General features: G+C 37.7%; 1 protein-coding gene across 2 annotated transcripts in view; it reads left to right on the top strand.

Moving 5' to 3' along the window:
* The window catches only part of HERC1 (HECT and RLD domain containing E3 ubiquitin protein ligase family member 1), a 219,080-nt gene that overhangs the window by 99,240 nt on the left and 91,854 nt on the right, over nt 1–27,986 (top strand). For both annotated transcript variants that reach the window (XM_073012219.1, XM_008016333.3), the window contains exons 15-25: nt 1,893–2,045; nt 2,173–2,305; nt 3,683–3,874; nt 5,998–6,219; nt 8,148–8,321; nt 12,663–12,777; nt 12,866–12,986; nt 15,142–15,313; nt 18,266–18,578; nt 19,029–19,149; nt 25,411–25,462. In XM_073012219.1, the coding sequence (XP_072868320.1) occupies nt 1,893–2,045; nt 2,173–2,305; nt 3,683–3,874; nt 5,998–6,219; nt 8,148–8,321; nt 12,663–12,777; nt 12,866–12,986; nt 15,142–15,313; nt 18,266–18,578; nt 19,029–19,149; nt 25,411–25,462 (1,768 nt within the window). The remainder of the gene's footprint in view (nt 1–1,892; nt 2,046–2,172; nt 2,306–3,682; nt 3,875–5,997; nt 6,220–8,147; nt 8,322–12,662; nt 12,778–12,865; nt 12,987–15,141; nt 15,314–18,265; nt 18,579–19,028; nt 19,150–25,410; nt 25,463–27,986) is intronic.

The following is a 27,986-nucleotide window of genomic DNA, read 5'->3' as shown; positions in this document are numbered from 1 at the left end:
AAATGGGTTATGTTTCCATTGGAAAAGAGCAGATTAAAAACAGAATATGCAGTACAATATTGTGAAAAATACTTTAAAAGGACAAAATCAGGAAAGAAATACACCAAAAAATATTATAGTAGCAGCCATTTTCTTTGAGTGGTTGTTTAAATGGTGCTTTTAACTTCTTTTTTTTTTTTTTTGAGATAGAGTCTCGCTCTGTCCCCCAGACTGGAGTGTGCAGTGGCGCCATCTTGGCTCACTGCAAGCTCCGTCTCCTGGGTTCACGCCATTCTACCTCAGCCTCCAGAGTAGCTGGGACTACAGGCGCCCACCACTACGCCCGGCTAATTTTTTGTGTTTTTAGTAGAGACTGAAACTGCATTAGCCAGGATGGTGTTGATCTCCTGACCTCATGATCCACTCGCCTTGGCCTCCCAAAGTGCTGGGATTACAGGCGTGAGTCACTGCACCCGGCCTCTTTTAACTTTTTAAAATAGAGTTTTGATATTTTCTAAATATACTAAGCATCTCTCTTTACAAAATATTTTTAACTTGAAGTAATTTAAAACTCACGAGGAATTACAGGAATCATTCAAAGAATTCCCCTGTGCTCTTCAGCCAAATTTGTTTTCTCTCTTTAAATCATTTGAGAGTAAATTGCAGATGACTGGCTGCCCCTAAGTATTTAAGCATATATTAAGTATGTATTTTTAAAAAACCAGGACATTTTCTTACGTAACAACAGAATAATTATTGAATTCGGAAAATTTAACATTGATACAGAACTGTTATTTAATATATAGTCTACATTTACATTTCTACAGTTGCCCCAATAATGTCCTTTATAGCAGTTTCTGACCCCAGCCCTTCCTCTTCATGATCTGGTACAGAATCACACATTATATTTAGTTGTCATATTTATTTTTTAATTTTAATTTTATTAGAGACAGGCTTTCTGTTGCCCAGGCTGGAGTACAGTGGCACCATCATAGCTCACTACAGCTTCGAACTCCTGGGCTCAAGTGGTCCTCCCACCTCAGCCTCTCAAGTAGCTGGGACTAGAGGTGTGCACCACCATGCTAAGCTAATTAAAAACAAACAAACAAAAAAAGATTTGTAGAGATGAAGTCTTGCTGTGTTGCCCATGCTGGTCTTGAACTCCTGGCCTCAGGCAGTCTTTCCACCTCGGCCTCCCAAAGTGTTGGGACTATAGGTGTGAGCTACTGCACCCAGCTGCTTTTATTTTTTTTAATGGAAAAAAATAGAAGTAGCTTGATGAATTTTACCATCTAATAGCTAGTATCATAAGGATTATAGCAAATATTTAAAAATTGGTAATGGGAGAAAGGATATAATGCTTTTGTTTGGTTTTGTTTTGTTTGAGACAGAGTCTCATTCTGTCACCTAGGCTGGAATGCAGTGGCACGATCTCCGCTCACTGCAAGCTCTGCCTCCCGGGTTCATGCCATCTTCCTGCCTCAACCTCCCAAGTAGCTGGTACTACAGATGCCCGCCACCACCCACGCCAGGCTAATTTTTTGTATTTTTAGTAGAGACGGGGTTTCACCGTGGTCTCGATCTCCTGACCTCGTGATCTGCCCACCTTGGCCTCCCAAAGTGCTGGGATTACAGGTGTGAGCTCCTGCACCTGGCCCTGGAGTGCGATGGCGCAATCTTGGTTCACTGCAACCTCTGCCTCCTGCGCCCGCCACCATGCCCAGTTAATTTTTGTATTTTTAGTAGAGACCGGGGTTTCACCATGTTGGCCAGGCTGGTCTCAACCTCCTTACTACAGGTGATCTGCCTGCCTCATACTCCCAAAGTGCTGGATTACAGGCATGAGCCACTGTACCTGGCCCATATAATGCTGCTGAAATCAGATTTATGGTAGGTTGTGTGTGTCATTTTAGGATCAAGCATTTGGCGAGCTAGAAAAGAATAGTGATAAATTTCTACTTGGAACATCATCATCAGAAAACAGTCAGCCTGCTCATCTTCATGAACTGCTGTGTTCACTACAGAAACAGCTGCTGGCATTTTGCCATATCAATAACATTAGTGAGGTATGTGATTATTTGTCTTTTATGGTGATCTATCAGGACCTTAAAACTCAGATATTTGGATAGGCCATGATATTTTTGTATGTTGAATCTTTCAAAGTAGTAATTTAGGAACTTTTTTTCTCCTTAGAACTCAAGCAGTGTGGCATTGCTTCATAAACATCTTCAGCTTTTGTTGCCTCATGCCACAGATATTTATTCACGTTCTGCAAATTTGCTCAAAGAAAGTCCTTGGAATGGCAGTGTTGGAGAAAAATTAAGAGGTGAGTTTGGTATTTCATTTCAAATTTAATCAGTCATTAAGAAGCAAGAATACTTGCCTTTCCAAAGTCTTAAGGGGACCAGAAGCCTCTGACTGGAATAGGAACGGTCTTGAATCTCCTTTCTATTGAAGATTCCTTTAGTCTTGGTTTGGGGGTAGTGTTAGCAGTGACTGATCTTGAAAAGAGTCTACTTGGCATGACAGAGTCCTAATTTAAAGGCGCTGGATGATATAAACTCAAAAAGATTAATTTTAAATGGCATAAAGTAAGATGTTTTTAATCTGCTCTTTTTTTTTTTTTTTAAACCTGTTGTTTCTTTACCTTTCTCTTCAGCATTTACCATTTTTTCACTTTTCTTCTTGAAATTCTTTGGGCTTCTGTGTAGTCACAGTCCTTTTTTCTCTTTCCTCTGACTCCTCTTTTTCAGTGGGTTTCTATAGGCTCCTCTTCCTTGGACATGCCCTCTAATGTTGAGCATCCTCCGAATTTTGCCTTCAATCCTCTTTCCTCCCCCAATGGTCTTATCTAGTCTCAGTGTCTTTAACAACCATGTATATATGAATGACTCCTGTATTTCCATCTAGCTGAGAACACCTTTCGTGAGTCCTAGAGCCATTGTTTAATTGCATACTGGGTGTCTTTTCTTTGTTATCCAAAAGACAACCAAAATTTAATATTTATCTAAAACCAGCCACCTCTGAAGTTCCCCCACTAAAAAAAGAATGAAAGGAACAAGCTGTGAAACTGAAACCGTTCCCCATTAGATACCTCCATCTGGCTGTTCCACAGCAACTAAAATATGTTCAAACTGAGCTCATTTCTGAATGGCCCTCTCTGCCCTGATATACAATGAAATATTGAAACAAAATTGATTTAAAACCAATATGGATTATAAAAACACATGTTTTAAGGTGATCTCGATTTTTAAAAAAGTAAATTTAGTTTAAAAAATATGAAAACTTTCCCTCACTAGCAGGTAAGCACCAAGAGGACAGGAAGTTTTGACTGCTTTGCTCATAGCTGTATCCCTTTCACCTAGAACTGTGCCTGGTATGTCAGTAAATATTTCTTGAGTAAATTATAAAATGAAGATAAATTAATGAATGAGAAATTGATAATGCATTTTAAGGAAAACATTTATAATCCTTTCAATTTGTTGGTATGGAGGATGCATATGCTTTGCTATAAAGTGTTTGTTGGTGTACTTTCTGAAAGTGAATAAACACTGATACTACATCAGCTACCAGTTGGGTGTTCAACAGAGAATTATTGAATGAGTCTACTCTAGTTCCAGGCTAAAATAATATTTCTTAGGTTCCTTTTTTTTAAAGTTCATTTGAAACGATTGTCCCATGTTTAATTTCTTTCCCTTCATAGATGTGATATACGTCTCAGCTGCTGGCAGTATGCTCTGCCAGATTGTTAACTCCCTGCTGTTACTCCCTGTGTCAGTGGCTCGGCCTTTATTGAGTTACCTCCTCGACTTGTTGCCACCACTTGATTGCCTTAATAGACTCCTGCCAGCTGCTGATCTTTTAGAAGACCAGGAGTTACAGTGGCCTCTTCATGGTAAGTAAAGACAATAAAAGAACAAATAATGCCCTTGACAAAAGTTGTTCCTGTTGCACACATCACTGTGTTTTTCCAGTGGAGTCTATCTATCCCAAGGCTATCAAAGGAGTTTCGTCACTGAAATCTTAAAAACTTTTCAAGTTTAAGTAAGGCCTCTTATTTTATTGGAAGGAATCCTGGACTGGAGCATAAAAGGAAAAGCGTTGGGGTTGGAAAGATGACCTTGAGGGCCTATCTTATTTTAACATTATACAGTTCAGTGATCAAGTGTCAATTAGTCCAAGTGTCAAGTTTACAGCCATATCAGGATGTTGATTAGGCTTTATATGGAGTTTTTCCAGGTTTATTCTTTTCTTTTTTTTTTTTTTTGAGGTGGAGTTTCGCTCTGTCACCTAGGCTGGAGTGCAGTGGCACGATCTTGCCTCACTGCCACCTCTGCCTCCAGGGTTCAAGCAATTCTCCTGCCTCAGCCTCCCGAGTAGCTGGGATTACAGGCGTGCACGACTACGCCCGGCTAATTTTTGTATTTTTAGTAGAGACAGGGTTTCATCATGTTGGCTAGGCTGTTCTTGAACTCCTGACCTCGTGAGCTGCCCACCTCAGCCTCCCAAAGTGCTGGGATTACAGGCGTGAGCCACTGCGCCCGGCCAGTTTCTTCTTTTTTAAAGTGTCTCAGAACTTGCTAAGATTCGGTCTATTTCTATCAGGTGAGTAAGGTGTCATTTTATTTTATTTTTTTCATCTGTGTTTATAACTGATATTTTTTCTATAATTTCATTTTTTCATGCTATCCTTTCCTAGTGTTTACTATCAAAATTACACTAATCTCATACCATGAACGTGGAACTTCCTTTTATTCGTGTTCACTGAAATAATTTGTGTAAGGTAGGGGTTATCTCTTCCTGCAGTTCTAGAAGAATTTATCTATGAAACTATCTGGCCCTGGTGTTTTGTTTGTAGACAAGACTCTGACAATTTTCATTCTTTAGTGGTTAATGTTCCCTTCCATCTTATGTTTCTTCTCCACTCCATTTTGGAAATGTATATTTTTCTAGGAATGTTATTTTGTTGGTTTCAAATTTATTGGCATAAAGTTGTTTATAATATTCATGGTTTTAAAAAATCTCTAGTATATCTGTGGTTATATCTGCTTTATTCCTATTTTTTGAATTTGTGCCATCTTTTTTTCTTGAGTAATTTTATTAATCGTTTATCCATTTTCCTTTTAGATAACTTATCCATTATCATTTCAAATAACTACTTTTTGGATTTGTTAATCTCTTTTTATTTCATTGGTATGGGTTCCTTAGTGCTGTCATTTCGTGAAGTCAAGAACTTCTAAGAACAAATGTACAATAAGAAAGTATGGGTCTGGGCCAGGTGTGATGGCTGACACCTGTAATCCCAGCACTTTGGGAGGCTGAGGCTGCCAGATCACCTGAGGTCAGGAATTCAAGACCAGCCTGGCCAACATGGTGAAACCCCCCTCTACTAAAAATAAAGAAATTAGCCATATATGGTGGTGCACGCCTATACTCTTAGCTACTTGGGGGGCTGAGACAGGAGAATCGCTTGAACCTGGGAGGCAGGGGTTTCAGTGAGCCAAGTTCACGCCACTGCACACCAGCCTGGGGGACAGAACGAGACGGTGTCCCCACCCCCCCAAAAAAGGAAAGCATGGGTGTGGAGCTTGAGACAATTCTGAATTCAAGCCTTAAAAACCATTAAACAATCTTGAATGTCATTTTAATGGATAACTTTGTGTGTTGATTTTGGAGGAAAAAACTCAGAGTATTCCCTAAAGATAGTGAATTTTGGTCTGGATAATGAAAAATAGGAATATAATTGATTGGAATAATGTTTTCATATGTTGTTTTAATGTTTATGTTAAGATTAGTAACTTTACCAAGGAAAATTTTGTTTGATAGCATAACTTCTCTGGATATTATTTTAAATCAGTCTGGTAAAGAGAAAAAGTACAGAAAGTATTATAATTTGTGTTTTCATCATAAAGTATTTTACATCAGTATCTTACTGCAATACAGTAGGTGACCATGAGAAATATTCTGAATCTTAAAAGTACCAGATAAAGACACAATAACTAATGATTTTGTCTTTAGGAGGGCCAGAACTAATTGATCCTGCTGGTCTGCCATTACCTCAGCCAGCTCAGTCCTGGGTATGGCTTGTGGATCTAGAAAGAACAATTGCTCTCCTTATTGGGCGATGTCTTGGTGGCATGCTTCAGGGCTCACCTGTGTCTCCTGAGGAACAGGACACTGCATATTGGATGAAAACGCCACTGTTCAGTGATGGTGTAGAAATGGACACTCCTCAATTGGGTAATGTGCTTCTCTGCAGCATTTAAAATACATGCCTGTTTGTACCTCAGTTGAAGATTTCTCTATTCTGAGTTTGCTGAATAGAGAACTGACAGGCACCAATTGCAACATGAGCAGTGTAGGGAATCTGGGGCTATGACTTGGAGCCCTAAGAAAAATGGTTAAATCCTGCAGCACAGTATGGTGAAAAGAGCCGCCAAAGGGAAATAGAAATTGTAGGTCTGGTCCTACTCTGTCATAGTTATTACTCATTTTGAGCAAGTCATCTAACTCAATGCTTCATCACTTATCTTCCAAGACTTGGAGGTTATGAAACTGCTTCACAGAATGTAAAGCCCTGTAAGAGTACTTAACCATGACTTATCAGTGCAGCACCCCTCAGATGTGAGTGGCAGCCTCTTTTCCTCCCAGCCTGTCTTGCTTTCATGCTGACATTATATTATGTCCTAATTTTTTCTTCACCACTTAAAGTGCCTTTAAGATTTCCCTTCTGCATCATCTTCCATTTGTATATATTGCTGGCAGACTAGTTCTTAGACTGAACATGAAGACTTATCTGGTACCCCAGATAATCCAGTTGTTTTATCTAGAATTGGTCCTTTAATCTCTCTAGGCTTCTCATTTTGGTTCTGTAAAATAATGATTTGGATTAGACAGGCTACATGATATTATTAGTTCTAAAATTTATTATTTCTTTGACAAGAGAAAGAGACTCAATATGTCCATGAAGGAAAGTCTAAGAGAGATTGAGAGGAAAGGAGAAAAGGAGGAGAGCTGAAAAGAAAAGAAAAAACAAAAAGAAAGAGTATGCTTTGGGATTTGGAGGGTTGGAGAGTGGGAGTGAGGGAAGCAGTTGAGGATTTTCCTCCATTTCCAAATATGAGTGTACATTCATCATTTCATTTATGAACCAGAAAGTGATTTTGGCCATGGCTGATGATGCTGGACTGGTGTTTATGAAACATTTTGTTAAAGAAAGTAAAATCATGGTTTTTCAAGGGGTGTTTAACATGATAAAGATAGTTCCACTGCTGTCAGTGTTTAACCCTGTGACAGTCCTAAAGGACCTCCTGAGAACGAAAGTATCTCTATCTCTACCCTCCTCATATTCCTTCTGTATTTACTCAATTAAACTGGCCTTTAATATGAATAAAATCAATTTCTGTTTAATGTTATTTTCACTTTTTAAATTATAAAATCGTGAAACTATTAAGATTTTATTTGTATGTATTAGAAAAAGGTATTATCCTTTGTAAAATTATAACAATACAATAATTTAGTTATATTATGGGTTAAATTGATTTTTGATACTAGCCCAAGAACCTCATCATCACTTAGAACATGGTTTTCTTTGTTTTTTAAATGTGAAATGAATTCTGAATGTCAAATGTCCCACTGGAAAGTTAGGAACCACCTGTACAAATATAAATATCAGTTGAGAAATTGTTCATGGTATCTTTTACATGGATCATTTTTAACTGATTATTTTTACTTAAGTCTATAAAAAAATAGTCTAGTCTCTTTTTCAGTGTTTCCTCGTTTCTCAAAGAGGGTATCATTCCGTTTTGAACAAGGTGGTTTTTTGTTATACAAGACTGTTGCATGTGTAGGACATTTAGTTTCTTTGGCCTCTGCCTGCCAAAACGCCAGAGCTTGGGGGTATAGCTCAGAGGTAAAACATTTGACTGCAAAATGCCAGAGTTTTTTTTGGAGTGTCACAGTTGGTAGAGTGTCACATCCTTCTGGAGAATGTAAGAGGGTTGTTACCACCTCCAACTGTAAAACATTAAAGGACTTTACCTTGGTAATGTTTACTTAAAATGGTTTGAAGTTTATCATTTCATAATTATTAAATAAATGTGGTAAGATTTTATTTGTAGCACCAAAATTTATGATGTTAAAATTGGTAACGTGAGTATTTTTTTTAGATAAATGTATGAGTTGCCTGTTAGAAGTAGCACTTTCTGGAAATGAAGAACAGAAGCCTTTTGATTATAAATTGCGGCCTGAAATTGCTGTCTATGTAGACTTGGCATTGGGTTGTTCTAAAGAGCCTGCCCGAAGCCTTTGGATCAGCATGCAGGACTATGCTGTTAGTAAAGGTAAGATAAAGAAGCTAAAGGGAGTAAATTTGTAGTTAGCTCATAGTGCTCACAAATATATTTGCAAGATATGTAAGTGAAACTCATAGGGATCGCCCTTTTTTTTTTTAAATAGGAAAAGGTATTTTATGAATAACACTTTTAAACAATTTGTTTTTCCCTTTGTGGAAAATAGTGTAACTGCTTTTTTATATACATGTATTCCACTTAAACCTACTGTGTGAAAATTGAGATTTATATAATACATTTGTAGGTAATCATTTTACTAAAGTATAGTAGTCTTCGTATATCTGCGGGTGACATGTTCCAAGACTCCCAGTAGGTTGCCTGAAACCACAGGTAGTACCGTACTCTATATACATTACTTTTTTCTCTGTGTGTACATACTTGCCCATGATAAAGTTTAATTTATAAATTAAGCATAGTAAGACATTAACAACAACAATAATAAAATAGAACAATTACAATAATATGCTAACTGAATTACTACTCTTGCATTTTGGGGCCAGTATTAAGTAAAATAAGGGTTACTTGAACACAAGCACTGTGATACTGCAGCAGTAGATTGTATAACCAAGAGGGTTACTAAGTGACTTGGTGAGATTTCATCATACTACTTAAAAGGGCATGCAATTTAAAAGTTAAGAATTGTTTATTTCTGGAATTTTCCATTTGATATTTTTGGACCGCAGTTGACCGCAAGTAACTGAAACCATGAAAAGCAAGACCATGGATAAGGGAGGACTGTTGTATTCCATGCTATGTAAATGGATCTGTTAACGATTAAGAGTCTGTTTAATGATTATCTTCCCTTTGCAAGCCCTGGTTTAATAACTGAAAGGATGTGTACTTAGAAGTCTCAGCTCTAGGTGTGGTCAGTATTTCTTCATCTATAAAACATTTTGCCTACTCTAGAGTGCTGGTGAAGATACCAGTTTGAGATAAGATATACTATTAAGTACCATGGTAAAGTACTATGCAAGTTTGTGGTGGTATTTCAGTTTCTAATATTATTTGATTACGAAAATTAATTTTATAGGCTGGGCACAGTGGCTCACGCCTGTAATCTCAGCACTTTGGGAGGCTGAGGTGGGAGGTATCACTGGAGGCCGGGAATTCGAGATCAGCCTGGCCAACATGGCGAAACCCTGTCTCTACTAAAGAAAAAAATTAGCCAGTCGTAGTGGCATGTGCCTGTAATCCCAGCTATTCGGGAGGCTAAAGCACACCAGTCACTTGAACCCAGGAGGCGGAGGTTGCAGTGAGTCGAGATTGTACCACTGCATTCCAACCTGAGTGACAGAGTGAGACTCTGTATCAAAAAACAACAACAACAAAGAAAATTAATTTTATGTACATATTTTCAAATAATGTACCTGATTTGTTTTTAGCTCCTTTTTTTTTTTTTTAACAATGATCAGAATTGTTCAGAATCGCCTGTCTCTAGTTTTCTTTCTCTGTGTCATTCTCTTATCCTGTCATTAGTTTTGTCCCTTTTTTTTTGATTTTCTTTCTTGTGTGATAAAAATGGCAAAAATAAATACATTTTTACTTTTTATTTGCCTTTATTTTTTATAAAGAAAATGAAATGAGATATGTATTATTCAGATCTACCAGTAAGATGACACCTTTGAATGTTTAATCTCATCCATTTTGTTTCTTTTTTTTTTTTTTTTGAGACAGAGTCTCGCTTTTGTCACCCATGCTGGAGTGCAGTGGCGTGATCCCAGCTTACTGCAGCCTCTGCCTTCCCAGTTCAAGCGATTCTCCTGCCTCAGCCTCCCAAGTAGCTGGGATTACAGGCGTGCACCACCACACCCAGCTAATTTTTGTATTTTTAGTAGAGATGGGGTTTATGCCATGTTGGCCTTGGCTGGTCTTGAACTCCTGACCTCAGGTGATCCACCCGCCTCGGCCTCCCAAAGTGCTGGGATTACAGGTGTGAGCCACAGCACCTGGCCCCATTTTGTTTCTTAATCATTTATTCATTCATTCTGTTATGGTGACTCCTACCAGAGGTGAAATAGTAAAGTAATGAGGAGGAAAAAAGTTTACTTTCTAAGGTGTATTTTCTGATATTTCTTATTTGTAACATTTTCTTGGGATATGCAGTTAGGTTTTCTATACCACATTATCACTTATTACCTTGAAGTGAGAACTTAAAAAAAAATCTAGATATAAGGTGAATAAAAACTTGTTGTATGGGTCCGTTTGTTGTATTACTTGTACATTGCAAGCATAGACTTTATTCCTAAATAGTGGAAACGTTCTTTGCTTTTTGGTATGAAATGAGCATAACTTTAATGAAGGTGTTTTAAAGGAACGCATTATTTTTAAAATGGCGTAGGAGAATAATACCTGCTAAATTTAAAACACAACAAAAGGTGTTATTTTAGTGTGCTTTTAAAATTGAATATTAGGTTCCTTGAAATGGAGTCTTGTTGGATTTTTTAGTCATAGCAGTTCTCAGAATAGCAAGCAATTCCATGGAACAGATGATTTCTTAAGAGCCTGATGAGGAAAAAATTAGTACATAATACAGACTGTCATTCTAAGATTCTCTGTGGGCTGTAAGATTTTCTTAAAATCTGGCATATTTGTCCTTGTCAATTTTTTTTTTTTTTTTTTTTACCAGTAAAGCAGGATAAGTCTGAACTTAAATTTCTAACTTAGGCATACTGAAATGAAAACCAACATATAACATTTTTATCTCTGGAGATGAGAGTTTTAAGAAGGAATTAAGAACCAAAATTAATTTGAGGCTAAAAATTTTTCAAGTGTGTTTTTTGTTGGTTTTGTTTTGTTTAAAAGTAGCCCAGACATTTAGCAAATCTGTCAAATGAACAGAGACTAACAGTCCCTCTGGGAGCAGAGGGGACAATAACTCTCCCACTCCCATTTGAAATGTACTACGTTGTTAAATGTACGTTGTTAAAGTACAATACTAGTGTGCCAACATAGAATTAAAGAATGGGAAGAGGCCAAGTGTGGTAGCTCACACCTGTAGCTCCAGCTACTTAGGAGGCTAAGGCGGGAGGATCGCTTGAGCCCAGGGTTTTGAGACTGTAGTGAGCCATACAGTCACCACTGCACTCCAGCCTGGACCACAGAGTGAGACTGTCTCTTTAAAAAAAAAAAAAAAGGGAAGAAAAAGCGCCTGACTAGTCCTCATCATCTAATGTTGTTTGGGTTTTCAACTACATGTCTTTGTTTCTATTTGAAGAAATGTTGTTTCATTTCTCACCCACTTAAATGTACTTGTATTCACACTATATACTTTTATGGCTTCAAATACCAGATATGTGTATATGGGATTAGTTTACTCGCTATCTCCTCTAGAATGTCTAATGGAAAGTATTCAAAACTAGACTCCTGATTCAAGCTTCTTACCCTCAAAACTGCTCCTGTGGTCTTCCTTTCTCAGTAAATGCCAACTACATTTTAAATATATTTAGAATCACCTTTGACTTCTCTCATATTCTCACATCACACATCTGATCTATCAACAAATCCTGTTGATTCTACCTTCAAAATACATGTGGACTCTCCAGCCACTTGTCATTACCTTCGCTGCTCTTACCTTTTTCTGAGCCATTATCATTTCTCCCTTGTATTGCTGCAATAATTACTTCTGCTGTTGCTGTTCCTATAAGTCAATTCTCCACTCAGCAGAGCGAGCTTTCAGAAATACAAGTCAGATCTTGTCGTATCTCTGTTCAAAGCCTTCTAATGCTGCTTCTCATTTTTCTCAGAGTAAAACCTGGAGGACTTGTACTGGCCTGCAAGGCCATTGGGATCTGGTCCCCAGCCAGTTCTCTGATGTCTTCTACCCATTCCGTGCATGCACGGTTTGCCCCAGCCACACTGGCCTCCTTGAACCCATCCCAGATCCTCTGCACTAGGTTTTTCTGAGGGGACCCAGTTTCACATGGCTTCTTCCCCCACTGCATTTAGATCTCTGCTCAAATGTAACCTTATCAGAAACTTTCCCAAACCACCCTATATAAAATAGTAATCCCACATATACAGTAGTGCCTGTTCTCCTTACCCTGCTTTATTTTTCCTCATAGCACTTACTGTCATATTAATGTTTTCTTTTTAATATTCTCTCCCGCCCCCTCCTCCTAAGAATATAAGCTCTGTTAGATCAGGGATTTAGTTTTGTTCACTGCTATATCCGCAGCACTTGGAACAGTAAGTGGGATCTAATGAGGTGCATTTGTTAAGTAACTGTTTAGAAAGATGATAAAATTCAGGTGTTGGATGACTAAAGCTATAAAAATTACCTCTGAACTGTTTTCTGAGCCCTTTTAAATGTCAATGCATCATTTTTATTTTCAGATTGGGACAGTGCAACTTTAAGTAATGAGTCACTCTTGGACACTGTGTCTAGATTTGTTCTTGCAGCTCTTCTGAAACACACAAACTTACTTAGTCAAGCATGTGGAGAAAGCCGGCAAGTAACTTAAAACTATCCTCAGACAAATATTTGCTCTCATGATGCTAGAAATTAGGTAACTTTTCTATTTTGGTTCTTCATTTAGATATCAACCTGGTAAACACTTATCAGAAGTGTACCGTTGTGTATACAAAGTTCGAAGTCGTTTACTTGCTTGCAAGAACCTTGAACTTATTCAAACCAGGTCATCATCACGGGACAGATGGGTAAAGTTTGAAATCAATTAATTTCTATGTTTTTCTGCAAGCTGTGAGAGCTAGCTCTAAATTGGTTTATGTGAGAAAAAAATGTGCCTTGGTCGTTGCATATGTTCAATACATGTCAAGTAGTTCTTTTTCTAGTAGAAAAAAAAAAAAAGGAGAGGATTTGAGATTTACTTAACCTCACATTTACCAAGTGTGATATGGATTCTAAGAAAGTTTAGTTGGCTGCATAAATATTAATAACAAATTGAATGATTAAAATCATAGGAATTATTATTCCTCTCTTTGTGCTGATCAGGCCACATTTGAATTATCCTGTTTAATTTGGGGTGCCATAATTTATGAGGGACATTAATAAATACCTTGGATTGATAAAGTCCAAAAATTATGTCATATAAGGACTAGAAAGTATCAAAAATGTTTAGCTTAGAGAAGTGAAAACCAAGGAGGGGTGTGTGTGTGTGTGTGTGTGTGTGTGTGTGTGTGTGTGAGAGACATAATAGCTGCCTTAAAAATACTTAAAGAGCTTCTCTGTAAGAGAGGAAATAAATGTGTTTCTTGTTCCGGAGGACACAACTAGGACCAAAGGGTAACAATCAAATGGGTAATCACTGTTAGCTGGATATAAGGAAAGTAGGCCTTCTGATGATTAGAGTTGTCTACCATTGGAAATGAAGATTGAAACTACTTATTTTTTTATTTTATTTTTGAGACAGAGTCTCGCTCTGTCGCCGAGACTGGAGTGCAGTGGCACGATCTTGGCTCACTGCAACCTCCACCACCCAGGGTCAAGTGATTCTCCTGCCTCAGCCTCCCGAGTAGCTGGGATTACAGGCATACACCACCACGCCCTGCTAATTTTTTGTATTTTTAGTAGACACGGGGTTTCACCGTGTTCACCAGTCTGGTTTTGAACTCCTTAAGTGAGGAGTTTGAACACCTCAAGTGATCCTCCTGCCTCGGCCTCCTAAAGTGCTAGAATTATAGGCGTGAGCCACCTCACCCGGCCGAAACTACTTATTAAGAACAGTCCAGAAGTAATTCTTGCAGCAAAAAGGAGATAATTTCTGAAGTGCTTGGTAATCTTGATAACATGATCGTAAAATTATAAATGCAAGCCTGGATAATAAAACATCTTTGTAGTGCTTACTTTGAAACTTAACTAATCAAATGCTTTGCACTCCATTATTTAGTCCTTAGATTTAAAAAACCAAGCTCTGTCTCTCCATTTGTAGACTTTTGGCATGTACTGACTTAATATTTGTGGATCTGTTTGTTGGTGACCTTGAAAGTCCATGAAATGTATTAATTTGCCATTTTGTTGAGGCTCAGATTTGAAACTCATATATGGGGATAAATGACGTACTGTGTGAGTCTGACTACTCAGTATCCCCATCTCTGTAAAATTCTTAAGTTATTTAATGGTCATGAGTCACAGGTAACTTTTGTGATGGATCTGAGGATATAATTAAAGTTATTTGTGCTTTATATTGAATGGTATTTATTTTAATAAATAAATGTTTATTTATTAAATGTTTATTTATTATTAAATACCATTTATTTTAAATACCAAAAACAGTATCTGTTTTAAGGATTCTTTCCTTTATCTAGATGACTGCTAGGTAGTAACCACTGTGGGAAATAAAATCGACAGTGTCCTTAGCAGATTTCTAATTTTTGGTTTGTTCAGGGGCAAAGTTAAAGAAAAAAAAAAAAGAAAACCAATACTGTTTTAAATTTAGAGTTATTAAACATGTATGCAGAGTAATAGTAACATAAACAACTTGAAGAGAATGGAATGGAATGGAAATTCTGTGCTTTAATTAGCTTTTATGTTTGGTATTGTGTTCATCACAACTTACTAAGTTGCAGGTCTGTAGGAATTTATAGCTGAATAGCAGTATAGATATGAATAAATTTACAGCATGACATTTTAATCAAAATAATGAGGAAGGAGGAGCGTATATGTGTCTGTATATACTTTGTGTACATACATTATTTCTAATCTTTAAGAGCGTGTCTTTTGGGTTTTTGTAGTAAAGTTCGTTGTTATTACTGATATCAATATTTTCCATGATAAAAAATATAAGGTTTTTTAAAGTTTTAAAAAGATTTTGGAAAAAATGTATTTAGTGTAGTTTCTGATAATTTCTTTAAGATATCAGAAAACCAGGACTCTGCAGATGTTGATCCTCAGGAGCATTCATTTACTCGAACTATTGATGAAGAAGCTGAAATGGAAGAACAGGCTGAGAGAGACCGGGAAGAGGGGCATCCGGAGCCAGAGGATGAAGAGGAGGAACGGGAACATGAAGTGATGACAGCTGGCAGTGAGTATACCCTTCTTACTTTCTAGATACAAACTGTGGCATGCTTTTTGATAGGGGAACTAACTTGAAAGAAAAAGGCAAACTTTCTCCATAGTTTTTCTAAAAGGACTTTATATTCTGCTGGTGATCTCAATTTGTATTAGCTGGTATTTCAGGGGCTCCTACAACTGTGCTAGTACTATTCTGATGCTTTTGGATTACGTATTTAGGGCTGAGAAGCTCTGGAAGCAGGAATGTCAGTACCTGCTTCACTGAGCCTCATGCGTAAAATGAAACCCATGAGTCATCGGACAGGGCCATTCAAAATATGTCCTCTGAGGCAACAAGTTGTCCATCAGCCTCGAAGACCTCTGAGCGGTGAGGAAGAGAGCCCCTTTCTATGCCTATTGGGAGAGCCATATTGTTTTCCATGTGTGGAACTTTTAAAATTAAAAATTTCACCCACTGACTACACTGCTCTTTCGATAGGGAGCAGGAATATACATGAGACTGCTATTGACTGGGTGAATAAAACTTTTCATACGTTTATGGCTACAGATAGTTTTTAAAGGTAATTATTTATATGTTTAAAGAGAAGTGTCAAAGCTTTTAAAACATTTATTAGTATCTTTTGAGTGATTTGGCTATTTCAAGTTAAAGTGTGCATTCAATCTGTACCCTAAAACATTATGGTCAGCAATGCATTTGGTTTTGAGATTGTCTGTATCTGTGAATTAACTTGGCACTTACTTTATTATCAACTTATTTGTGTTCTGCATACTTCCAAAAATGATTTTTGAGGGGGCTTGAAACAAGACTAAACATGATTTAAACAAAAGGAAAAAGGTGGGCCGGGCGCGGTGGCTCACGCCTGTAATCCCAGCACTTTGGGAGGCCGAGGCGGGCGGATCACAAGGTCAGGAGATCGAGACCATGGTGAAACCCCGTCTCTACTAAAAAATAGAAAAAAATTAGCCGGGCGCAGTGGCGGGCGCCTGTAGTCCCAGCTACTCGGGAGGCTGAGGTAGGAGAATGGCGTGAACCCGGGAGGCGGAGCTTGCAGTGAGCCGAGATTGCGCCACTGCACTCCAGCCTGGGCAACAGAGCGAGACTCCGTCTCAAAAAAAAAAAAAAAAAAAAAAAAAAAAAAGGAAAAAGGTCCAAATGGAGTAAAGGGAGTTGGAGATGGGGAAGGAAAATAATTGTATTTTACAAACCTAGGCTGAGGGAACTTTTGCAGTTGAATATAAACTTAGTTTAGAAATTCCTGGAAGCAGACTGAAGGTGAAAATGTAGTAAAGTATAACCCTCAATTACAGTAAAGAATGATAGTCATCTGGGAACTAATACTTTTTAAACTAGCGATGCTTTTAGAGCATCTGTATATGCTGGGCACTGGTCAAGTTCTTTACATAGAGTAGCTCATTATTGCAGCTGTCTAAAGTTCTAGTATTACCTCATTCTAAAGATGGATGAACTAAGGTTTAAGGATGCGAAATTTTATGACTTGGGCCACAGTTAGTAGCAGCTAGAATTAGAACCAGGTCTGCCCCAAACACCAATGACCATTCTCTTAACCCTTTAATTGATTTCTAGTTCTGGACTCTTGAGAGGGCTTATTGCTTTGATTTTTGTGGAAATAAGGGACTTTTAATAGCATAACAAAAATATTGTCACAATTTTATAAAATATACAGATCAATTTTTAAAGTTTGTACTTCCATATTAACTGATGAATTTAGTATTTTACCAACTTTTTTGGCCTGGGTTTCCCATTAAGAATACTGTCTTTGGGCCGGGTGCAGTGGCTCACGCCTGTAATCCCAGCACTTTGGGAGGCCGAGGCAGACGGATCACGAGGTCAGGAGTTCGAGACCAAGCTGGCCAACATGGTGAAACCCTGTCTCTACTAAAGATACAAAAAATTAGCCTGACCTGGTGGCGCGCGTCTGTAATACCAGCTACTCAGGAGGCTGAGGCAGGAGAATCGCTTGAACTGAACCTGGGGGCAGAGGTTCCAGTGAGCCAAGATCATGCCACTGCACTCCAGCCTGTGCAACAGAGTGAGACTCCATCTCCAAAAAAAAAAAAAAAAGGAAGAAGAAGAATACTGTCTTCACTCCAAATTTGTGCAAAAAATTCCTAATGTGAAATATCTACCACTGCATCAGAACCTTGTTAACTCCACTGATGTTTTGCACTTTGAAATGGGGAAAGGCTGGAGTCAGATGGGTATTCCTGGTGATGCCATCTCACTCTGGAGGCAATCTTGCCCCATATGTTAAAACTAAATTCTGTTTCAGCAAAGACCTTTAGTGACAGTGCTTATTTAATGTGTTTAAGATGTAGCAAAGTGTAGATGTTAGGGATTATATGGACTTTGGAAAGGGAAAGGGAACTTTTTGTTGTAACTAATATAACTTAAATTTTGTCTTTTTTTTTTTTTTAAAAACGTCAAATTTTTCATACCAAGCTTGTGAACGTTTTAGAAATAAGCAGTTATTTTTATCTAACCTTGTGCCTCACAGACTTTTGTGGGCTTCAAAATCAGCTGAAGGGCCTTTAAAACACAGATTGCTGAGCCCCGCTTCTAGAGGTTCTGATTCAGAAGGTCTGGGGTGGGCCTGATAATTTGCATTTCTAACAAGTGCCCAGATGATGTGGGTGCTGCTAGTCTGGGACCATACGTTGAAAATAACTGATCTAATTCATTAATAACATTTGAAATACCACATTTAAATTCTATAAAGGCAGATTGTATTTCCTAATGTAATTTTTAATGAAAATATAGTATTTTAATATATTTTAAATGTAATTTTAACTAAGTTAACTATGTTGTATATAATGTCTAAAAAATAATTTTTCCCTCTTTCAGTAAGTTTTTGGTCCAAACTTTTTGACTATTTTTATTGTTATTTTCTTTGCTCTTCTCTCCCCATGTGTTAAGACCTTGTTTTTGTGTTGCATGTTACAGAAATCTTTCAGTGTTTCCTCTCAGCCCGTGAAGTAGCTCGTAGCCGAGACCGAGATAGAATGAACAGTGGGGCAGGGTCTGGGGCTCGAGCTGATGATCCACCTCCTCAGTCTCAGCAAGAGCGAAGGGTCAGCACAGACCTTCCTGAGGGTCAGGATGTGTACACTGCTGCATGCAACTCCGTGATCCATCGGTGTGCCCTGTTAATATTAGGAGTAAGTCCTGTGATAGATGAGCTTCAGAAGCGAAGAGAAGAAGGACAGTTGCAGCAACCTTCAACAAGTGCCTCTGAAGGGGGTGGACTTATGACCAGGTGCGACTGACTAGATACTGAAAACATGACCTACTCACTTCCCTGTGTTACTTAATGCACTGAAATTGTTTGTTTCCAAAGTTACAGTGTTCTGATGTTAACATAGACATGAAAGAAGAAATGCAAATTGAGTAGGATGAATTTAAAGTAATGTAAATACTGATACTGATTCAGCATGGGCTGTAAATTTCTGATTAAATGAGGCACAGTTTTTCATACATATAAACAACAGCAGTGAAAAAGCATGTGAAGTTACTTGCATCTCTCTGTAGTTTAGTGACACGCAAATTATTTTGAGAAGGGCTTTGTGCTTAGACAAGAGTCAGAATCTCCTATCAACTGACGTTACTCCTCACTGTGTGTATATATCTCTATACTCCAATTCCATTCAATTTTATGTTCACTAACAGTCCTATATCAAAAAACTTTTTTTTTGTACATGTGAGACAGGAGTGAAAGTCTTACTGCAGAGAGCCGGCTAGTCCACGCAAGTCCAAATTATAGACTGATGAAATCGAGGAGTGAATCTGATTTGTCTCAGCCTGAATCAGATGAAGAGGGTTACACACTGGTAGGTATACCCAGATTCAGTAAAGAAAGATTTTTGTTTTCAAGGTATAGATATGTAAGACTTTGGTTCGAGTAAGTAATATGTTTGTTTTAGACATATAAAAACTTTTTTCAAAAAGAACTTTAAGAGAAATAACTATATTGCATAGATGTTTACCACATAGGTGTTAATGGTTTTAATCTCTTGCTCTGACTTCTTTCCTTTTTTTTTGTTTTTTTTTGTGTGTTTTTTGTTTGTTTGTTTGTTTTGAGACGGAGTCTCACTCTGTTGCCCAGGCTGGAGTTCAGTGGCACGATATCGGCTCACTGCAAACTCCGCCTCCTGGGTTCACGCCATTCTCCTGCCTCAGCCTCCCGAGTAGCTGGGACTACAGGCGCCCGCCACCACGCCCGGCTAATTTTTTTGTATTTTAGTAGAGACGGGGTTTCACTGTGTTAGCCAGGATGGTCTCGATCTCCTGACCTCGTGATCCGCCCATCTCGGCCTCCCAAAGTGCTGGGATTACAGGCGTGAGCCACCGCGCCCGGCTGCTCTGACTTCTTTCTAAACTCTAAATTCATATATCTGACTCTTTGATGGACATTCCACCCAAATGAGTCAGGTTACCCCAATCTTAACGGTAACCTATCTACAAGTGAACTCTCTCCAAACCTGTTTCTCTTCTATTCCCTATTTTAGTCGATGATACATTAACTATCCAAGCAAGAAACTTGAGATCATCCTTGACTCTTCTTTTTCTTATCTCCTGATCCCTTTATCTTTCACCCCTTCCCAATCCAGTTAAGTCTTAAAAATTTTACCATTAGTGTGTCTCCAATGTCCTCTCCTCTCCCTTTCCTCCTTCCACTGCTCTGTTTTAAACTTTCTCATTTGAGTGGACGTGTGCAGAAGCCTTCAAACTGGTTGCCTCACCTCTTGCCTTGTGCCCACCTTCCACATTTCACTAAACTAGTATATCTAAAGTACAAATCTGTTTATACCTCTTCTACTTATAATCTTTTAACAGCTCTGTTAACTATCAAAAATGCCTCAGAACTTGGACTGCAGGCATTTAGGGTAAAGATAAATAAGATGCTAATTTATATAAAAAGGAAGTAAGGTAAAGGCATGCTACAGTGTCACTGGTAAAATATAAAGCAAAAACTATTTAGAAGATTGCTTCTACTTGAGCAACTTTGGACTTGGAATTAATTGATAGCTAGGTTTTCAATTTGGCTGTTCCTCTGCCTTATGTGTGATTCTATATGTGCTATGACCTCCCTGGGCTTTAGTGTCCTATTGTGTAATGCAAAGATGGTAGTGTCTGTTGTGTGTATGGTGATGTGTCAGACTTGGCTTCTGGTCCCGATTCTACTGTTAAAGAGCTGTGGGATCTTGGTCATATCATGTGACAGCTCATAGAGAAATGCTAGCATTTGAGATGGACTTATCTATGAGCTCCATGTTTAATTCTGAAATTCCTCTATTTTGTGAACTGAGATAAGGGATATGAAAATATTTTTGAAAAAGTATAAAGTGCTACATAAAGAATAAGTTACTGTTTAAAAAAAGCTTCCATGAAGGATTCCTGATCTAAGGAAAGTTGAACAGTGTCTTTATGTTTCATTGTATCATGACATTTTGTTTATACTTCCTCCTTTTCTCCTTCATCTGCATTAATATCCCTGTGCTTCCACTTCACACTCCCAGTCTTATAGTCTAGTGAGATTCCTCTGTGTTCATTTATTTTTCTGTCAATTAATTTTTAAAATCTGATCAGTCTGACTCATTATCTAGTCTCCTAACTCTGTGATAATTTACCTTTTTTTTGAGACAGGATCTTACCCTGTCACTCAGGCTGGAGTACAGTGGTGCGATCATGGCTCACTGCAGCCTCGAACTCCTGAGCTTAAGCAATCCTCCTGCCTCAGCCTCCTGAGTAGCTGAGATTACAGGCATGTGCCACCATGTCTGGCTAATTTTTTGAATTTCTATGTCTTGCTCTGTTGCCCAGGCTGGTCTTAAACTCCTGACCTCAAGTGATCCTCCTGCTTCAGCCTCCCAAAGTGTTGGGATTACAGGTGTGAGCCACTGCACCCAGCTCCCAACCCTGTGATAATTTTAAAACATAGATCATGTCATTTCTCTGCTCAAAGTCCTGCAATGACTTCCCTTTTCTCAGGCTAGATGCCTAAGTCCTTTCAGGGGTCTGTAAGGCTCTACATGGTCTGATCCCACTACCTCTCTGATCTCTTCTGTTATTCTCCTCAATGATTCTCCTTCTGCCACACTGGACTCTTAGCTGTTCCATGAATCTACAACACAAGTTCCCTTTAGGGCCTTAACTGGCTGTTTCTTAGGACTGGAATGGTATTGCCTGCATGGCTAACTCCCTCTCTTTCTTCAAGTCTTCCTTCTGATGTTACTTTTTTTGTGAAGCCTATGCTGACCACCCTATTTAAAATGGCAGTTTTCCTTCTTTTCCAAATAGTCACTCCCTGTTCCCCTTGTCTTGCTCTGTTTTTTTTTTTTTTTTTTTTTTTTTTTTTCTGGGGCACCGATCACTTAATGTATAATGTAGTTATTCATTGATCAGTTTGTCTTAGTCTACATTAGAATAAAAGTTCTTTAAGGACAGGAATTTTTTGCTGTTTTATTTACTTCTGTATCCCAAGCACCTATAATAGTGCCTAGCCCATGGTAGGTAGTCAGGAATTTTTTTTTTTTTAAATTTATAAATAACTGTCTAATCTATTTTGGTAAAATTTCCACATGTGTTTGGTTTTTTCCATTCTTTAATTAAAGCACCCTATTACCTTTTTATGGAGCAGGTATTTTCAGATTGGTCCCCCTTTTTCCAGTTTTGCTCCTTAGATACTTCTCTCCAAATTAGAACTCTTGAAAACACACACAACAACAAAACACCTACCTGCTGGTTGTGCTACTTTCCTACTCAAACATCTTGTCTTACTGCAGAGAACTGGCTAGTCCACGCAAGTCCAAATTACAGACGGATCAAATGTAGGAGTGACTGCACTGCCTACTCGGAAATCAAAGATTCTGGGAAGTGTCACCTGTCTGCTTTTGGAACCAGTGTTCTTCTCCATTTTTGCCATAGTAGTGCATCTTCCAGACCCCAAAAATACCTCTTGAGGCTTTGCTAAAGCACTATTTGCCTTAAAAATTCTCCTAGCCTTCCTTGCTGATGTCCTGTCTTTCCCTGAAGGACTGTCTAAAATGTTACCTCTTCCAGAAAGCTTTCCCAGCTGCCTTACTCTCCCAGTTGTCCCATAACAACTTGTTAGGATCTCTAATAATTAACTGTTTGTCTTATGGTGGATTCATTTATGTATTATTAGTATGTCTTCCCAGTAAACCCACTGAAAAACTAGGATTTTTTGGTTTTTATTTTTCCTAAATGCCCCTGATACCTCCTACACAGTGCTTTACATATTGTAAATGATTGATAACTCATTTCAGTTGAAATGAAAATATAAAAAGGAAGATGGGTAAAATTAAAGTGGCATACTTTTGGGAAATGAGCAATGAAATGTGACTTAGAATAGGGTTAAAAACTCACTATGGACTTTGACCTGTACAAGACATTTAACCTTCCTGAGCTCCAGTTTCTTTATCTTTGAGATGGAGAATAATGCCGTTGTACTTGCCTCCACTGTGTTGTGAAGAATAAATTTGGTAATACAATTTAAAACATTTGGAAAATTACAAATGGGAACAACAGATCAATGGAGGAGAATTGAGCTTAGATTTAATTGGCAAGATTGTTCATTTAGGTTTTCTGGTTGTTCATTTAGTTTTTAGAAAAATTTTAAAAAGACTAAAAAAGTCCATTTTTAAAAAAGACTGGGCCAGGCACAGTGGCTCACGCCTGTAACCCCAATAGTTTGGGAGGCTGAGGTGGGAGGATTGCTTGAGTCCAGGAGTTCGAGCCCAGCAGTTCAAGACCAGCCTGGGAACAAGATGAAACCTTGTCTTTACAAAAAAATACAAAAAAAAAAAAAAAAATTAGCTGGGTGTTGTGGTGAGCACCTGTCCCAGCTACTCGGGAGGCAGAGGTAATAGTGAGCCGAGGTCGCGCCACTGCGCTCCAGCCTGGGTGACAGAATGAGACACTGTCTCAGACAAAAAACACCAGATTGACTTTTGATTATCTTTTCTTATGGAATATTAGAAAGACAGTGTCATAAAAGATGGAAAGGCAAGAACTAGAGAGAAAGCAGATTCCATTTCAGATGAAGGGAGATCTGGGCTAAGCCTTCAACTTCAGAGAGCCTGGGGTGGATGAAGAGGAGCAAGCACTTGGGACAGTTTGGGTTTTCCAGCTGAAATATGTTACCCTTCTATACTATATGAGGTTATTTAAGATATCTTTGATACCTCATTTACTCTGAATTTTTCGTGAATGAAATGCTTTTTTAAAATGTTTGAAGTTAACCACTTTAATGTCAAATCTTTGTTTTAACCTTCTTTCATAAAATGTGTTATATGATGTGTTATCTACTTCTCTGTTTTAGCAGAGAATATACCAACCGTAAGTTTAACTGTTTGACAGGTGTCATTTTTACCAACATTTCTTGCTACACCCTTCTAGTCTATTCCCTAGCTCCCTTGTTTCTCGCAGGATTTGATTTAGCATGTGAAAACAGATACTTTACAAAAGGATAATTTAGATGAATGAATTAGGACTGAAAAAGGCTGAGAGAGGAAAATAAAGCCCTGGGTAGGATATTCTTATCTTGGCTCATATCGTGTGGTGTTCTGCTAGAGGTTGGTCGCCACACAGGAAAAGCATAATGAGTTACATAATTCACAGTGTCTAAAAGATAAAAAACAATTGTTCAAGAGAACCAGATATTTCTGGTTCTGAGGCCTGAGATTGTTTCCTTCCATGAGCCCTCATGGCAAAAGTACTATGTAATGAAAATGTTTTATTACCTGACACAGTGATGCCTTGAGGAGCTTTGTGAAGACTATTTGGTGTTTTATCCAGCACCAAATGGTCCAAGAATATATAATACTTATTTCTGTTGATATATAGGTGGGTGAGTATAAGAAAAAGTGTGTTTATCTGCAACATGGGTACATGTATCTATATATGTGACTAGGTAAAGATTTTCTACAACATTTTTCAAATGAATCTGTTTTGACACTTTTTTTTTTTTCTTTTTTTTGAAATGGAGTCTTGCTCTGTCACCCAGGCTGGAGTGCAGTGGCACAGTCTTGGCTCACTGCAACCTCTGCATCCCGGGTTCAAGTGATTCTCTGCCTCAGCCTCCCAAGCAGCTAGGATTACAGGTGTGTGCTACCACACCCAGCTAACTTTTGTATTTTTGGTGGAGACGGGGTTTCACATTGTTGGCCAGGCTGGTCTCGAACTCCTGACCTCAAGCGATCCACCCGCCTCGGCTTTCCAAAGTGCTGGGATTACAGGTGTGAGCCACCACTCCCGGCCTTGTTTTGTCACTTCGAGCCTTACTTCTTTGACGCAAACTTTTTGGATTGTATGATAGAGTACAGTTGAAACTGCTAATACCATAATGTCAAGTCTATGCGTAAGCTTAAGTCATATATGATTTGTTTTATGGGCCAAGTAGGCAGTTGTCTACACCCCACCCCCAACCAGATACACAGATAGCACACAGAAATATACTTCCATTGTTCTTGTAAACCTTCACTGATTTATTAAACTCTGTAGTTTAATGAATTTGAGATTTGTCTATTTTAATAGGTTTTATAAAAAGACATTTAAAAATCTTTTCAAATACTACCAGAAGGTTTAGGACTGTTATTTTTCTGTCAATACGGAGACTATCAGATTTTCTTCCTCTAAACACCTAGCGAAGCTAGTGGAGGTTTTGAAAAGAAAGGAAAGTGAAGCTAGAGGAAGGAATAGTAATTTTGGAAAATAGGGCACTACTTCAAGGCTTGAGGCATCCAGAAGGTGTTAATAAGATCATCCTGTGTCTGGAAGATAAAAGACAAAGATTCCAATGGAAAAAAGGTAACGAAAACTACTGCTCTTCTGCAATGTTAATTAATGTGACTTTTTTGAGTTAGTGTTTCAGTTATATGTGCTTGAGCCTCCTTATAGCTATGTTCAGTGAGTTTTTAGGGACATTTTGTTACTAGTTCGACTTGAATGATGAATAAGTAAGACATTGCTGTAATTATGTAAATTTCTATTCGAATACTCTATTAAATCTTAATCTTAAAATACTTTTCACGACTAAATTTTACTTATTTACTTTTTACTTTGAATAGAGTGGCAGACGAAATGTTGATTTGGATTTGGCAGCATCTCAAAGAAAGAGAGGTAAGTATAAGTATTAAGAACATAGTAAACATCTTAATGAGACCCTGTCTCAAAAAAAAAAAAAAAAAAGAACATAGTAAATATCTTAAATCAAGTAGCTGTTTTTATATCTGATGTATTTGGATCTGATTGTCTTTGAAATGTAATTGCAAAAAAATTCAGAATCATTTTATCAGAAGAGTTAAAAAGAAGACTATTTTCATTAAAATACACACCCTTTAAAAATCTGGGAATGTTTAGGAGTTAGTGATCTGTTATTTTCTCATTTGTCATGTATTTTGACTTTTTAAAAGTCCTATAGAATTCTAAAAACAGTACATTCCATTATGGTGGAAAGGGGTTGTTTACATAATTTTCCATGTTTTAGCTCACAGAGTTGCTATAGTTTAAATGGTGTTACAGGGAGAACTTCTTACCCCATATGCATGTATACACACTTTGAAATGGAAAGTTTCTATTTTTTTCCCCTCTTGGCCTATTAAGATAAAGCATGTAAGAGATGCTTTATCTCGTACATGAAGAGATACTATATCTCTTACATAAAAAACTGAAAAAAAAATTTCATGAGGAACAACTTAGAGTGTCATTGAGAGTTAAGGTCTTTTGTTAATAATAATATAATTAACTCATGGTTATGTGTACAAATTGAGGAAAAGCAAGCAGTTTTAGATAATATAAATCCAAAGATAACTAAAAATTCTCTTAAGTATTTTTCTCTATTAACTGGTACTGCTTTTTTGTTTTATGTTTTTGGAGATAGGATCTTGCTCTGTTGTCCAGGCTGAAGTGTAGTGACACCATCATAGCTCACTGCAGCCTTGGCCTCCTGGGCTCAAGGGATCATCCTTCCCCAGCCTCCAGAGTAGCTGGGACTACAGTTGTGCACCACCGTGCTCAGCTAGTTTATTATTTTTGTAGAGATAAGGTCTCCCTGTTTGCCCAGGCTGATCTCGAACTCCTGGGCTCAAGCAGTCCTCCCACCTTGGCCTCCCAAGGTGCTGGGATTATTGTATGCTTGAGCCACCATGCCTGCCCTAACTGGTACTTTTGTTTAAAACCATTTATTAAGTGGTTGTGAAAATGTAAAGTGTTAAAAATTGCCACTAGTGACAGTTTTCTGAAAGCCTGTGAAAAATTTTTTTTCATAATATTAAATCTTTCGTATTTCAGAATGAAACCCTTCTTTTAATAGCTTACTTGGCAGAATGTTAGGTTTCTCGTCCATAGAAGAAAAACTGAGAGATGAAAAGAAATGCATACATAATTTTTTCATTTTCATGTATATAGCCCAAAAGAATAAATGTTGTTACTTAAAATTTGGCAATATTTAATCATTTAATTACAGTTAGAATAGAAAGAATGGGCCAGGTGTGGTGGCTCACACTTGTAATCCCAGCACTTTGGAAGGCTAGTCTGGGCAACATAGTGAGACCCTTGTCTCTACCAAAAAGAAAAAAAAAAAGCTAGGCATTGATGCATGCACCTGTATTTCTAGCTACTCAGGAGGCTGAGGTGGGAAAATCACAGGAGCCCAGGAATTTGAGTTGCAGGGTACTGTGATCATGCCACTGCACTCCAGCCTATGTGACAACAGTGACACCCTGTCTCAAAAAAAAGAATACAGAGAACGATTTCTCTGAAATATTAGGAATAATAAAGCCAGAGCTTGCTTTTTGAAAAATCTTTTGAGGCCATAACATACCAAAGCTGCTGAGTTTCTTTTAAAAAAAAAAATTACAGAGTATTTGTGATACCAAAAAAATGAAGTGATGTTTAGTATAATGTGCAATATGCATTTTATTATTTGGTAATTCTTTGAAAATTGGTAGTTCTGTTGACTTAAGAATTAAATTTTTGGAACAGATTTACTTTCCTAATTTTGTTTAGCTCAGGTGAATATAGTTGCTAAAAGTTGTATGTTATATTAATAAATGTATATCATTTGGTGCTAGAGAGAAAATGGCTCCAGACTTAGAGTAGCATAAGAGATCCAATTTATAGTTTATACTGTATTACTTGTTTATATTTATAAGTAATAGTTCATTGGTTAAAATTGTTTTTTTCTCTCAAATCTCTATCATGTTTATGGAACTGTAATTTGAGATTCAGTCTCTTCTTAACCAGGTCAGCGTGTGGCAAAATAATGTCTTTGGAATAAAAGTAGAATCTTCATCTTTGAACTAAGAAAAAACTAATTTGGATGTGAATTACTTAGGCATGGATATAACATATTTAGGAGATTATATTTTCAAAGAGATTTTACAAAAATATTGTGTATTTAGTGACTGCCCTTTGACACAGTGGGGTTTTTTTTTTGTTTGTTTTGCTTTTAAATGATAGTAAAATAAATGACTCTGTTTTTTTTTTTTTTCTTTTCTATCAATATGGACCAGATGCCTTAAGCCATAATATCTTCAGTTAGGCAGTTGAACCTGCCAAGTCTGAGAACTTTTTGGGAGCCATTCAAACTGTTGAGTGTTCTGATTCTGACTTGAGCCATGAAGGACAAAAAAATGTCCAGCCA

This window comes from Chlorocebus sabaeus, chromosome 26 (genome assembly GCF_047675955.1).
Source record: "Chlorocebus sabaeus isolate Y175 chromosome 26, mChlSab1.0.hap1, whole genome shotgun sequence".
Lineage (NCBI taxonomy): Eukaryota > Metazoa > Chordata > Mammalia > Primates > Cercopithecidae > Chlorocebus > Chlorocebus sabaeus.
This window is presented reverse-complemented; position numbering and strand designations above follow the sequence as displayed.